General features: G+C 49.8%; 2 protein-coding genes across 2 annotated transcripts; one reads left to right on the top strand and one right to left on the bottom strand.

Annotated features, from left to right (window-relative positions):
• Positions 1-2,555: 2,555 nt before the first annotated feature.
• AIRIM (AFG2 interacting ribosome maturation factor) lies at positions 2,556-4,189 on the bottom strand. The gene is made up of 4 exons (XM_034069409.1): positions 3,918-4,189; positions 3,658-3,837; positions 3,443-3,561; positions 2,556-3,066 (listed from the first exon to the last, which is right to left on the bottom strand). The coding sequence occupies exons 1-4, from the start codon at positions 4,187-4,189 to the stop codon at positions 2,999-3,001; spliced, it is 639 nt and encodes a 212-aa protein (XP_033925300.1). The 3' UTR covers positions 2,556-2,998.
• Positions 4,190-4,243: 54 nt separating this feature from the next.
• Positions 4,244-9,169, top strand: CDCA8 (cell division cycle associated 8). Its single transcript, XM_005142219.3, has 10 exons — positions 4,244-4,423; positions 4,517-4,645; positions 5,317-5,357; positions 5,860-5,935; positions 6,274-6,407; positions 6,860-6,921; positions 7,249-7,347; positions 7,500-7,626; positions 8,086-8,172; positions 8,539-9,169. Exons 1-10 carry the CDS (start codon positions 4,342-4,344, stop codon positions 8,581-8,583), a joined length of 882 nt encoding a protein of 293 aa, XP_005142276.2. The 5' UTR covers positions 4,244-4,341; the 3' UTR covers positions 8,584-9,169.
• The last annotated feature ends 5,217 nt before the right edge of the window (positions 9,170-14,386 follow it).

The following is a 14,386-nucleotide window of genomic DNA, read 5'->3' as shown; positions in this document are numbered from 1 at the left end:
CAGATCTCCGAGCATGAACACTTTAAGAGCCCTGCTCCCCAAAGAAAGGCACTCGGGTTTATCTTTATGGTTTGGCGTGTTTTACCAGGGCATCCCATTGCCGGCCAGGCGGATGCTGCTGCTTTTTCACTCTCCTCCCTCCTCTGCCACTACTCAGACAGGCGCTGAAACCTTTTGCTGGTGACAGCAGACACGGCTTGCTAATAGTGAACCATGACACAGCTCAGCCTTGAATTGCAGAAACAAACTAAGAGTGAGCCAGGGACCTTCAGGATGAGGGAGAGACGTGGGGAGGAAGAGCAGCGCCCACCGCAGGCAGCCTGCCCTGGCTCCCCTGATCCATAGAAGCAACCAGGTTGGAAAAGACCTCTAAAATCATCCTGTCCAACCCTTCCCCAGCACTGCCAAGGCCACCACTGAACCACGGCACTGAGGGCCTTGTCCACATGGTTGTTGAATGCTTCCAGGGATGGTGACTCCATCACTTGGAGCCACAGGCTGGGATGGCACCACCCAGTGCTATCCCATGCAGGTACCTAACTTGGCCATGCAGGCTCGCAGGCATCAGAGGAGGAGGCGCAGCCTTTCCACTCAAGTGCTCTCAAGTTAAGTGCTTCAAGACTGAATGCCCATCCTGGCAGCCTTCATGGAGGGAACATTTGACCCCACAGAGATTCCCTGGTGAATGCTGGCTGCAGGGAGTCTCACACCCACAGGGAACCACATTCTTGTTAGCAACTGGGGACCTTGGCAGCCATCCTGAGCTTTAGCATCCAGATCTTCAAGTGGAACAAACCCACACTTGTCTCCAATTAGAGTGCTCTGATGCTGAGGTTCAGTTGTACCCTTTCAGAACACTGCAGACAAATGCAACTGATGACATGGCCCACCAGCCAGAAACAGTGCAGAGCCATTAATCGTAGCAAGACTTCAGTGAGCACATCCTTCAACCCATTTCAGTCACTCAGTCACGTCATGGCCACTTTTAATCCAGAAACCCTTCTCAGCACTTTTAGCAGGGCTGTTGTTAGCCCACAGCCAGACATCAGTGGGACAAACATCTGGGAGAAGCAGAAGGGCCACCAGTGAACTCCTGTGAAGACCTTCCAAAATTGAAATCCATTTCTTTATGCAGCTGTACTGAAGACTGACTGACAGAAGAGAGGGGTGTTGAAGGGCTGTATAGTGTGTGCACATGTAAACACGACTCTGCATCCTTGAACACCACCATTTATTGCTTTATGGTGTTGATTCGGCAAGGCCTGAGCAAGGATGACACTGCCGGGTTCACTCTGCACTCATCCTGGAGAAGAAAAAGGAATTGGGAAGACCTTAGAGCTGCTCCCAGTGCCTAAAGGCTGGAGAGGGGCTTTGGACAAGGCCATATAGGGACAGGACAAGGGGGAAGGGCTTTAACCTGCCTGAGGGGAGATTGAGATGAGCTCCTAGGCAGAAGCTCTTCCCTGGGAGGGTGCTGAGGCGCTGGCACAGGGTGCCCAGAGAAGCTGTGGCTGCCCCATCCCTGGCAGTGCTCAAGGCCAGGTTGGACACAGGGGCTTGGAGCAGCTGCTCCAGTGGAAGGGGTCCCTGCCCATATCAGTGGTTGGAGCTGGAGGAGCTTTAAGGTCTCTTCCAACACAAACCAGGCTGGGATTCTGTGCTCTGCCTCTGTGCCCTTCAAGCCACATTTCATGAACACAAGGCCATACAGGCACTGTCAGTTGGATTTCAGGCTGGTGGCCTCTGCAGCCACCAGCCCTCAGCTGTCAGAGATAGCCTGGAGGGCACCTACATAAATCTACTGTGACCTGTGTCATCCATGGCATATATTGACCCCTTCCTTAACATCACAAGTCAGTGACATCCCTAGGGAAGGAGCAGGGGTTCAACACCAGCAGCAGGCAATGGCTAAGGAAGTTTACCTGTGCTGCTTCATTGACTGGAACTGAAACACAGGATGTGAATCTCTAGGGCTGGGAGGAGTTTATGGCTGGAATCAAAGCCCTGGAAAAGGAAATTAGCTGAAATTGTTCACTCTGCTGTGGACAGGAAAATAAATGCCTTAAACTGAACTAGTGCCCAATGAGTCAGTGACAGGTCACGGTGAGACAAAGGCACTCAAGCAGGAGGGAAGTGCTTTGCATGCAGAAGTGTCTGCAGCAAGACTGCTGTACAGCCATTTGCTAAACAAAGCTGCATTCTTGGCCAATCTGCCAAACCAGGATCTTGAGTGCATCATCTGCTTCATCTTAAGCTGAAGCAGCAGGAGGGGGACTCCATTTCTCACTTCCCGGGGAAGGGGATGGCCAAGTGAGCAGCTCAGGACAGTGGTGCACGGCTCACGTTATTTTCCTTTGCAATTGGAACTGCCTACAAAGCACCATCCCAGGAAGATCTTTGGGCAGGAGGGGGGACACCCAGCCCCAGCCCCGCACAGCCATCAGGGCCCCCAGTGCTGCTCTCTGCCGGTCGAGCAGTGCCCTCAGGTGGTCACATTCCCTGCTCCAAGAGCCACTTCATCGTCAAACCAGGGAGCAGAGCACAGCTCCAACCTGTCCAAGCACCATTCTTTATTTGGCCTTCTCTGAGAAGAACTCGGGTGTCTGTGCACCTCCAGCATTACATTTACAAACTCCTTCCTTGTCAAGCCATGTGCAGGTGGGATGAAAGCAAACACACTGCTGAGAGGCACCAGGTGCAAACTGGGTTGAAGCCCTGATTTGACACCTTATTTATTTGGAAGGGCAGCACCTAAACATCTTTCTTATATGGTATCAGGACATTATGTTATGCCCATTTATTGGCAGATATCAAGTCCATTTCCACTTGAAAACAGAACAGCCCAAGCATCTCCTGCTCAGGCCAGGTCCCCAGCTCATTCAGCCTCCAAAAAGCACCAGTGAAGCTTCCTCAGTTCATCTTCCTGCTCTTCAAGGTCATCTTGGAGCACACCAGAGTCTCACAGAAGCTGGTCCACATCAGCCCCTCCTGTTCTCCGTCAGGAGCCTTCTGAGCTGCACAGCTCTTGATGGTTGTCCACAAACAGAGAGATCTTCAGAAGAGTATCTGAGTTGGAAGGAAGAAAACAACCCCGTTAGCTTAATGCACTTTGTATTCTGTATGCACAAAAATCAACCTTGTTTCTAATAGTAATAAAGAAAAGCTTAAGGACAACTAACTTAGCAGACCAAGTGCAATGGCTCTCCAAACCCCTTGTTTCACTGCAAGGAAGGGCATCACTTCCCGCTGCGCCAGGGTGGGATGCTATTTACAACTGAAGTTGTTCATGGTCGCAAAGCCCAACTGCAAACCAAGTGGGGTCACCCACTGCCACCAAGATCAACACCAACACACAGTGCAAGGCCTGCGTGGGATCTCCAGGGCTGAGCCATCACCACGGAGCTCAAGGAAGGGTCCCTTGGGCTGCTGAAAGCGGAACCACCTTCGACAACGTCTTCCTTGTAGCGCTCCAGCATCTTCCCCCAGGCCTGCGGAAGGGTCTCCATGTCTGCCAGGCTGTCACAGCTGATGCGGAGGAGGAAGAGCTGGATCTCCAGGTACCTTCACACCCGGTAAGGACAATAACGAGGCAGAGGAACCCCACACGGATGGGAAAGGGACAGAACCTCAGCGGAGCCCCCCCCCACGGAAGGATACAGGTGTCGGTAGTGGCGCTCCACGTCCTGCAGCCCCTCCAGCGCGTCGGCCAGCGATGGGCAGCGCGGCCCCCGCCGCAGGGCCGCCTCCAGGCCCAGCTCCGCCGCCCGCTCCTCGTACAGCCGCAGCGCGGAGGCCACAGCGGCCCCCACCGCGTCCCGCACCGCCCGCAGCTCCGCCCTGCACGGCAAAGCGGGCTGCGCTCAGCCGCGGCCCCGCACTCCCCATCCAGCCCACCCGGCCCGGTCCCACCGCCTCACCGCCGGCTGCCGAGCTGCTCCAGCAGGGCCTCGGCCGCGCCGCGCTGCTTCCGCCACAGCCGCTCCGGTAAGTCCCCGAAGGCCGCGAGCGGGGACGAGCCCCACGGCAGCCGCTCTGCCGCCCGCATCTGCGCCGCCAGCCCGGCCAGCGAGTCCAGCGGCGGCGAACACCCGGCCAGCGCCTGCCGCCAGGCCGCGGCCTGCCGGGCCACCGCCGCCGAGCAGGCCTCGAGAGCCGCCGCCATTGCCGACAGCGCCGCCGCCGGTGCCATGGCAACGAGCCGGACCGGAAGTACCTCAGCGTCATCGCACCGCGCTGGGCGGTACATTTGAAAGCGCGGCTGGCGGCAGTGCTCCGTATTCCGGTCCGGATCCCGATCCCGATCCCAATCCCAATCCCAATCCCAATCCCGATCCCGCTCCTATGGCCCCCACCAGGAAGAACCCCGGCGCGGCCGCGCGCCGCAGGAAGCTGGAGGCATTCCTGCAGGATTTCGACAGCGAGGGTAGGCCGGGGGGCCGGGGGGGGGAGCGGGGCCGGGAGGGGAGCGGGGCCGGTGCTCAGCGCTCAGGCCCTGTGTGTGTGTGTTCCCCCGCAGTGGAGAGCCGGATAGCGCGGCTGGAGGAGAACGGGGAGCGCCTGGTGAAGGAGGTGGACGACATGTACGATATGCACATCCTGCGGCTGCCCGAGGCCTTCCGCGAAATGAACTGGCTGGAGTTCTTCGGTACGGCCCCGGGCAGGGCCGCTGGTTTGTCTTTGTTACTGAACCCAACGGCGATAACGGAGCCGCCGGGATCCGTTCTGCTCCCTTCACCCCTCCCCAGCGAGCGACCTGCGGGAGCGCTGAGCGCTTTGAAGTCATGGAGTCAATTGGGTTGGGAAAGAGCTTTAAGCTCGGCCAGTCCAACCCTTCCCCGGCACTAACCCATAGCACTGAAGGCCTCGTCTGTAGAACCCTAGAATAGTTTGGGTTGGAAAGGACGTTAGGATCACCCAGTTCCAACCCGCAGCCACGGGCAGGGACACCTCACACTAAACCATGGCACCCAAGGCTCTGTCCAGCCTGGCCTTGAACACCACCAGGGATGGAGCATTCACAGCTTCTCTGGGCAACCCATTCCAGTGCCTCAGCACCCTTACAGTAAAGAACTTCTTCCTTATATCCAGACTAAAAATATATCCATATATATCAATATATCTTCCTTCTATCCAGTCTATGCGTTTTGTGAACCAGTGGCCGTGATTCCACCACTGCCCAGCTCTCTCGGTGCCCCAAAACTGGTTTTTGCTGGGTTTCTGCACCCTAGTGGTCACGTACTAAAGTATATCTGCGTATGCTGTATGGGCCTATGGCTTTTAGATGTCTTTGTTTTCTAATCAATCTTTTCCTTTTAGATAAAGCAGGATGCAAGGAGCTGTTGGAAGAGGCAGCAGTGGTAGGTTTCTAGCATAAATCTTCAGCTTTTCTGATACTGTGGCATAGCACTGTGGGCAGGGAAGGGTTTCTTGAGTCTGTGGGGGTCTTGCTATAGCAGAAGATACACAAATACTTCTATCAGCATTGCTGTAAAACCTAACAGTCTGCTATATGCAATATGGGATTTGTACGCTCGTGCTGTTCCATGTGCATCTTCCCTTACCTGCTTGATTTCACTGCCAGATCCCTGACAGCACACACGCTTTTCAATCAATGAAAGCATTCGTAAGCTGGTTGGGCAGCTGGGTGCACACTTGTACAACACTTGTGTTCACACCTTCACACAGGTGAAACACACTTGTAGCATAAGTGTATTATGAAAGGCATGCAGAGGTGTGTCACTATCACCTCCAGAATAACTGGGGAAAATCCCAGTTTAAAGCACAAAGGTATTCTTGCTGCCTGTCAGAACTATATCCTGCTGAGAGCCCTAATGGTGTTGTGACTGGGTTTAATTGTAGGCAGACTTGGAAATACCAGAAATAAGCAAGTTGGCAGCAGAATTTGGCCGTACTCCTTCCAAGGTCACCAAACAAGGTGAGTTTGTTCTAAACATTGTGGTGAGTGCAGTGAGATGGAGGCATGTCAAGGTTTACAGACTGGGAGTAACAACCCCATTCTTCCTTATGTTCTCCAGTATATTTAAAACCATGCAAAGAATCTTAGTTTTCTCCCTACTATCTGCAGGACCTCTGCTTAATTCTATTAAAACATTCAGAACAGTGCTCTGTCAGCCATCTGGATGACACTGGAATTTGGATTTTGCAAGCAAATTGTTGCTCAAAATGCTTGTTGTTTGCTATTTACCTCCTCTGCTAACTAATAATTTCAAGTTACTGTTTATTTTCAACTTGGGCAACACTTTCTCTTTCCAGGGGGAAAATTCACACAGCATCTTGAAGCTATTCAAGAAGTTGAGTCTTTGCTTCCTCAAGCAAAGAAAGCAGAACATGAGGGCCAATGTCTTCCAGAGCCAGAAGCTAAAAGCACTAATCCAGCAACTGGAGAGGTGAATAGCTAGTTTTTGTGATGCCTTTATTCCCAAAGTGTGAATGACTTACTGAGACAATGCCTACGATACTAGAGCTGGCTGGGATACTTTGAACTGTAGAATCCTAGAATCCCAGGTTGGAAGGGACCTCAATTATAATGTGGTCCAACCTGTCTAGGCAAAGCATGGCTTAGGTTTAGATGTCCCAGCACCCTGTCCAGCCAAAGCTCAACAGTGTCCAGTGTTGGCAAATCCCCACTTTTGGGGGACTTCAAAACACCTGTCGCTTCCTTGAAAGTTGTAGCAATAGGGGAAGGTTACGGAAGCTTCTTTGGTGCTTGTTTGTGGACTCTTGTGCCATGAAAAGGAGCCTGTGGAGTCCAGCAATTTGTATGGAAGCCTCTGCTGATGTGGACTCAGCTGTCACATGAGAGTGAAGTGACTGCTTTGCTGTGTAATGTGCGTTTCAGGTGAATGCATCCACTAAAAAAGTGCCAGCATCCAGGAGCAGAAGAGCTCGCGCAAACAAAAGGTAATGGGGGATATCTTTTGTGCTGGGTTTTAGAAATGGAGAGTAAGTGTATAGAGCTAACACAACTCTGAAAAGGACTGGAGTATGGTTTAGTAGGCTGGTGGGGGTAGTTGTGCCATGCTATAGGAAAAAATGGGATTTGACAGTGAATGAATGATGGGCAACTTTCTGTTTGGTGGTGAGCAGCTACCCCTGGCTTTGGGGTTTAACTTTGATGAGCTAGAACCTCTGGTATTGTGTGGTGACAGCCTCATGCAAGTCTTTGGTAAGATAACACTTGCACTTATTCTTACAAGCAAATGGTTGGGGTTTTTTCTCCTTTAACAGATCAAGCAAAAACAGTTTTATCACTCCAGCTACGGGCAGGATGGTTGGTCTCTGTGCTCCGGGAGGTTCCTCCATGCCCACACCCAGATTTGATCCCAGGTTTGCCTTTTGATGAACTTCTCTGTTACTCTCTTATGCTGTCATCTCCTGGCAATGTAATCCTTAGTGGCTCTTTGAACCTGAAATGAAAGACTTTGATTCAAAGTGCTTTGAGCAACTGCAGTGCCATTTCTCATCTCTCTTTGTTTCAGCATCTTCAAGACACCCGGGTTGCGTGCACCAGTATCGCACGAACGTGTTTACACCGTCTCTGCCAATGGCAGCCCCCTTGCTGCCATCAATGATATCTTCATCACAGTCCCTGTGGGAGGAGGGGAGGTAAATCACAAACTTGAATCAATGCTGAAGAGATAGCTTGTAAATTCTTTTGGGGGGGGGTGAGAAGGGGCCTTACCAGTTTCATTTCATCCACTCTAGTTTGTTTAGTTGTGCCATTGTGTTTTATCAAGGGATGGATGTAACATAAAAAGAACCTTCAAAGACTTGAACAGCTCTCACTTCTTACAAACTAGTCAAAACAGAATGTAGAATTGATGGTTGCTCTGTGTTTAAGTTGTATTTAAAGTAGCTTCTGCTGGCACTCATGTGTTAATGCACTGCAAGGAAGGTATGAGATGAGCTTCTGGTCGAGCTTAATGTAGTCTCTGCCTGCACATGGTCTCCTGGTATGCTTGGGTTTTATTTACTTTTATTTTCTAATTGAATTTATTTGCTGCTTCTGACTCCTGCAGCTTTCTACAGACAGAAAACCTAACATTTGGCTGTTGTTTTCCACAGAGCGTTGGTTTAGCAGCAAGTGATGTGACCAAGAATAATCTTCTTCATCTGAATGCGGAGGTCCAAGGATTTATGCAGAAGCTATCAGTAAGTCTGTGTGTTTTTGTCAGTCGTAGCCTGAAGTCACAAGGCAGTGTTGTCATTCTGGCATTAGTCACTGAACTCCTGAACTGTAACAGGAACTCCTTATTTTTCCCTGCCCTGCCTTGCGTTTTGGCTCGTATCAGTGGTCAAAAAGCATGAAGTGAGAAGGGGAGGAGATAGAGTAGCTTTACATCACATCTAGCTTAATACAAACTGTGAGTAAACCATATGCTTCTTGAAAAAGAACTATTGTCAATGCTCTGGAAAAGCTGATTCAAACTGAGGGTGTCTTCTCCTTGAGGCAGAAGTTGTAAATGGTTGTGGGATATTGGCGTCTTAGAGCACTGATTCATTTCCCTTTCTTTCTAGGGTCGTCTCGCACAAGCCTGCAGTGCTACAAAACCCCGCAAATGAAATGCAGTGGATATTGACATCCCTCTGTAAATACAGAACGTACCCTTTAGGACTGCTGTCTTTAGTTCTCGTCCTAATTGTGTCCTCTGTTAATTTATAGAAGGGAGGTTAACTAATTTTTCTACCTATAATATGTAATGGGATTAGAATAGATTTCATTCTTGTTCTTCGGGGCTGGGGGCCAGATACTCTATTTCCTATTTCCTTTAAGGTTTGAGACCAAGATACAGTTATCATGGGCTTGCAGACCAACAGCCTGAGCAAAAAAAGCTATTCTGGTAGCTCACAGAAGACTTAAGCAGTGGACGCAAGTGACTGGGGAAAGAAAGCAATGGCTCAGATTTGTAGCCCAACCTTCCAGGCACATCCTTTCTCTGCAGATGTGCTTGCAAGCTGAGGCAAAAGGCAAGTTACTGGTGCCTGGGGTTAAATGGAAAGCTTCTTGTAGTTCATGATGCTGCTATGAATCTCAGTGCTTTCATTCTTATAGTAGCCATTGTATTTTAACTGGTTTTGAGGTTTGTACGAAGAACTTGTGCATTTTATTGTTTTCAAATAATAAAGGATTGGAGTTACTGAAACTCAACAGAATCAGCTGGGCTGTGACTTAACCAGATTCCTGAGAGTAACCTTCGGGCTACTGGAGTATCTCTAATGTGAGAGAGCTTTGCTTTTCCTACACCCCCTTTAAAACCTTTAGGAGGAGCAATGCTCCTGGAACAGAGTATAGACAGGGTAGAGGAAAGTTTGGCCTAGTCAAAACATTGTTTTGCCCTTTCTGCTCATCTGAATTGAGTTCATTCAGTGCATCTCTTTGACAAAGAACCCATATCCAGTAAACGCTGTTTTAACTTCCTCAGTCATTAATGTGGGGTTTTTCCCCATTGCTTACAGGACATAGAAATCTTGCTCTGCTTGAGAGTCATCACCTTTAAATGTAGCCCCCTGGGAGCTTGCTGTTGTAATTGGATGGATCAATTCTAAGTCCTAACTGCAGGTGGCAATATTGTAAACTACTAAGCTACCAGTACGGTTGTCTTGCTGTTGTATTCTGTTAACTAATGCTCCTGTTGGAATGAAGACATTACTTACACATACAGCAAAAAAATTCCTTGAAAAATAAATGTTTAGCACCTGGAAGTTTGGGAGAAGCAGAATCTGCAGAACCTGGAGGGTTATGGCCGCATCTCAGTTGGTACTTGTTGGGGTTGTTGGCATGCTGACTTTGCCACCATGCTCTACAGAGCATAGGTCAAGGTTCCTTTTTGCCCCATCCCTGGCAGTGCTCAAGGCCAGGTTGGACACAGGGGCTTGGAACAAGCTGCTCTAGTGGAAGATGTCTCTGCCTGTGGCAGGAGATTGGAACTGGATGAGCTTTAATGTCCCTTCCAAACCATTCTATAATGATTCTATGATTCCCAGAGGCAGTACTATGATTCCCAGAGGCAGCACATGGCATTCCTAGCACAATGCAACCAACAGTGCTGTTAATATTCAAGCTTCCTTTTCCCATTGTCAGACTGAGTTAATTGTATCTGACATGAATTAAAGCTGTCTGGCAGCTAATAGCTAAACAGATTCATCACCTAAATCCATTTTGCATGCTGCCTGCAGCATGTGCTATTCTGCAACAGGGGTAAGCAGTATTTTAGGTTGATGCAGCTTTATTGCTCGTGTAAATTGTTGCCATCACTTCTGGCCCTTGGGAGTTGTGTTTTGTTTAAGATGGAACCTACTTCTCTAGTTCAAGGATGATGGGGGCAATGCAAGGAAACTGTCTTTGGCATGGCTTTGGGGACGGACCTGAGCAGAGCCAGTCTTGGGAAGGGCTAGAGGGCACCAAGGGGCCTTCTTAGAATATCACTTCTTCCTATGTTCTTCCCAAGAACTGAACTACCTGACCTCCAAGGGTCTGTGTTTTGTGTTCGTAGATTGAGGCTTTGCAGCAGGAATTAAGGCTCCTGCGGTTTGTGGCTGATTCCATGAGAAAAAGTGGTTTTCCTGGTTGCCATTTCACTCACGATGCATTCTGCTCAGGGCTGACAACTGTGGCTTTCTTGTAAGAAGGGTGGTTTGGGGGGTAATGGCCATCATTTGTTGAAGTTTGCTGAGCACTGACTTAAGATCAAAACTCCTGATCAGAACCAGAGCTCTTCCAATATAAGTTTCCCTTGGGAAAGAGCAAACTGCAGAAGGAAGAGCTGGTGGTATTTCCAGCAACATAAGACCCAGCAGGGAGTAGACAAGGCTTTTATTGTGCTGGATAACTTGCAGAGGAAAATACATTCCTATATAGAGCCAGCCCTCCAGACGAGTTTCCACTCCCATTACAAGTGGGTACAGCCATACATTGTGCACTGGGGTATGCTCACGGGTGTGAGAAGCCCCCAAAGTTCAGCCCAAATTCAGAATGGGAATGTGCAACACTCAATCAAGAGAAATAATGAGCAGAAAATGTACCCAGTGAGGTACCTTCCCCAGGACGTGCTGACATTGAACTCCCACAAAGGGACTGTGTTAGATAATGATCCTAATAGGTGGCTCTTGCAAGCAATTTGATAGATGTGCACTATCAAGCATTGTCAGAAATAGCTCCGTATACAAAGCAAGTGTTTATCATCATGGACACCTTGCAGGTGGTCACTGGTTCGGTGACATTGGAAGAAAGGAACAGATACCAATTCCCTGCTTGCTGATAGAAGGGATGATAGTTTAGAAGAAATTACAACTGTCTCTAGGCAATTCTGTCGTGCAGGAGTTTTGGATTTGAAGGTGCAGGACAGCACATGCAGTGGACCTGTAGAATTCCACCAGAAATCCATGTCTCCTGGGTCAGTTGAAGGCATAAGAAGGGGAAATGTTCCTTAGCATCACTTGAAGAGGCATCGAGCAGATCATAAGGTCTCGCTTCTCTATAGAAGTGAGTGGGAGAAGTGCAAATTCAAAGGTGGAATGTGTATCTGGTGTTTGGGTGAGTTTAGTTGAACAGGCTGCATTTGCAAATGTTCCATTGCAGTGACTGCAGCTAGCAGTAAAGGTACTCTGCACACCCAGGACTCATCCGTGGGGATTTGTGAGTCCATTGGGAAACAGATATTCCTCAGAGGTGAGGGAAATGACAAGAAAAAGGTGTTTTCAAAACCAGATGTTATTTGCTTAATCAATAGGATGAATTGTCCTGAAAAACTGACTCTTCTACATGAGTGTCCCCTCTAAGGGGTCAGTGAGGGCTGTCTGGGGACCAGTGAGAGCATCAAGCTCCTAGAGTCAGGTCTGTGATGCATGATGCTATTGCCTTTGGTAAGGACACAGCTTGGGGGGGCCTTTCCCAGTGGGGACAGGATGCTCTCTCCACTCCTATCCCAGCCTGTGTTTCCATGTCACCTGATGGCATCTGGGGCATCGCAGTGGCTCTGCTCTAACTTCCCTCTTCCTTCCAGCAGCTCTCAGCTGAGCAATGTGCAGTTTTTAATGAGGCAAAAAGATAATCTCCATCAGGGAGATGAGTCCATTGGAGCCACATGGTGTTGTACACGGGTAAGTTGTCTCTGCACTGAAGCACTGCAGGTCATAGAGTCATAGAATGAACCAGGATGGAAAAGATCTTTAAGATCAAGTCTAACCATTACCCCAGGGCTGCCAAGGCCACCACTAAACCTTATCACTGAGGTCCTGCTCTAGTGGAAGGTGTCCCTGCCCATGGCAGCGGGCTGGGACTGGATGAGCTTTAAGATCCCTTCAACCTAAACCAGTCTGGGCTTCTATCACCATCCCTAAGAGGTGCCCATGAGGCAGGCTGGGTCTTGTGAGGCTTTCACAGCCTCGTACCTGAAACTTTTAAGCCTTTCAGGAGGCCAAAATAAGTATATCCAATTTATTCATAGATGGTAGCAGGCTTTCTTTCACAGCTGAGCCGCCAATCAGACCGATGTTGTCCAGTGAATGTCATTTACAGCATGATAATATGAAAAGTGATGTGGCTGGACCTCGCTGTGGAATTGCAGGCGCCGCTGCTCCGCTGTCACATCAGAGCTGGGGAAAGCATAAATGTCCTCTTAAAATACAGCAGTGGGAAGCAGAGCTTACAGGGTGCAGGCTTCAGAGCAATTTCATCCTTGGCTCTGATGAGAGCAGGGAAGAAATCCTCTATTTCTCTCAGAAATTGGTGCCCATAAACCACAGAGCTTTACCCTGCTCCTGCCCAAAGCCTTCGTACACTGAGAAATGGGATTAGATGGAGCTGCTCATTCTAACGTTGCACACCAGGACCAGAATCCCAGGCCCCCCTCCCTGTCTCTCCAGGGAAAGATTTATTGCCTGCTACAATGTAATTAATCTAATTTCCCTTAATAAGGGCAAGACAGTTAATAGGAAAGTCCTGGCTTCAGCTCCACTTGCTGTGCCTAAGCCTGGCTGTGCTGCAGAGCATGGACAGGACTGTGCCCATGTGCCCAGCTCAGGCCCTTGCCCTGGGGCCAGGTACTGTCTGTGCCTCCAAAGGAACCAGGAAATATCACCTTGGAACCAGAAATCACATTGGAGAGGGAGAAGGGAAAGGAGTGATTCCCTCTTCCCTCCCATGGATGGATGCCCTTGGGCTCAGGCTTCTGCCTGGGAGTGCTAGTGAAGGACATAGCCCTGGAGATGCTCACTGTGATGCTGCAGAAGAGAGTGGATGAAAGGATGCAGGCTCTGCTCCCAGCACCTCTGGAGCAGCAGCTTATGCTGCTGGAGTGCAATCCCATGCCCTACCAGGGTCTGTCTGCTCTGCTGATGCTGTGCAGCCCTGCAGCAACTGCCTGAGAGCAGCGTTCAAGGGAAACAATCAATAGTTACTGGTTATGGGTCAATCTTCCTCATAAAGTACAAACCCTGCTGAGTTTGCACAGTTCAGGGCTACACACAGCAGGGAAGCTACTGTGTTTCCGTTGAAATTAATTCATTTGCAACCAGACATTTAATAAGATCTTGTCCATCGCCCTCCCTGAGCGATGCTGGGACCTGAGTCCAGCCCCCAAATCAAGGGGCTTGGGGAAGTGACTTGATCCTTAGAGCCAAAGCACAAAGCCAATGGGAAAAGACAATTTATCCTTGTCATGCATCAGACACAAACTAGCACTGGAGGGTTGAGCATTAATTTCAGCCTCCCCAGGCCAGCTTGCAGAACCTGGCACTACAGGACCCTTATCGCTGGGAAGAGACACTGGATCTAAGGGCCAGCACATCCCTCAGCACTGCTCATCCAGGGAGCAGGACCACACTGGTGGAAGGGCAGGAGCACAGTGCAGAGCAGAGACTTGCGGGTCCTGCAGGTGAGCAGGCACCATGAGCTGGGTTCTGTCCTGCTTATCCCTGCTTGCAGCACTGGAGCCTATCACCCAGCATCCTGCTGACACCCTGATACCCAGGGCTGGCTCCCAGCGAGCAGTGAGAGCAGAGCCTGTCTGCTCCTCTGTGCATTCACTGTTACAGCAATAAAACCCAACCCGAGGCAGTTTCTTTGGTCTCCTTTAAGAAGCACATCTGCTCTTCTCTCTTCCCAAACCTTCCCTTCTGCAAAAGGCCTCAGTTCACCTTCATGAAGAGCACTAATTACAGAGTAATTTGGAGTGATAAGCATCTGCAAATGATACCTTCTGTGAGCAGCAAGTGGATTTTCCCCCATTGCTGCAGCATGCATTAGGGATGGAGATGGATCTCGCTCAGCTCAGGCGGTGCAAGTGAGGAGGAAAGAGCTACCTTGGGCCACCCTGTTTGTGCTTCTCCCCACTTGGGCTCATGCACACAAACAGCAAAGGCTGGA

This window comes from Melopsittacus undulatus, chromosome 14, assembly GCF_012275295.1.
Source record: "Melopsittacus undulatus isolate bMelUnd1 chromosome 14, bMelUnd1.mat.Z, whole genome shotgun sequence".
NCBI classification, from domain to species: Eukaryota; Metazoa; Chordata; class Aves; order Psittaciformes; family Psittaculidae; genus Melopsittacus; species Melopsittacus undulatus.
The sequence above is the reverse complement of the archived record's forward strand: the minus strand, read 5'-3'. Positions and strand labels throughout refer to the sequence as shown.

Excerpts from the sequence above, each read along its gene's own strand:
- AIRIM (XM_034069409.1), bottom strand. The coding sequence starts at position 4,189 with ATGGCACCGGCGGCGGCGCTGTCGGCAATGGCGGCGGCTCTCGAGGCC. Across the intron at positions 3,838-3,917 it reads GAGCAGCTCGGCAGCCGGCG|GGCGGAGCTGCGGGCGGTGC; the intron begins GTGAGGCGGTGG and ends TTTGCCGTGCAG. Across the intron at positions 3,562-3,657 it reads GAGCGCCACTACCGACACCT|GTACCTGGAGATCCAGCTCT; the intron begins GTATCCTTCCGT and ends CCGGGTGTGAAG.
- CDCA8 (XM_005142219.3), top strand. The coding sequence starts at position 4,342 with ATGGCCCCCACCAGGAAGAACCCCGGCGCGGCCGCGCGCCGCAGGAAG. Across the intron at positions 4,424-4,516 it reads GCAGGATTTCGACAGCGAGG|TGGAGAGCCGGATAGCGCGG; the intron begins GTAGGCCGGGGG and ends GTTCCCCCGCAG. Across the intron at positions 5,936-6,273 it reads TTCCAAGGTCACCAAACAAG|GGGGAAAATTCACACAGCAT; the intron begins GTGAGTTTGTTC and ends TTCTCTTTCCAG.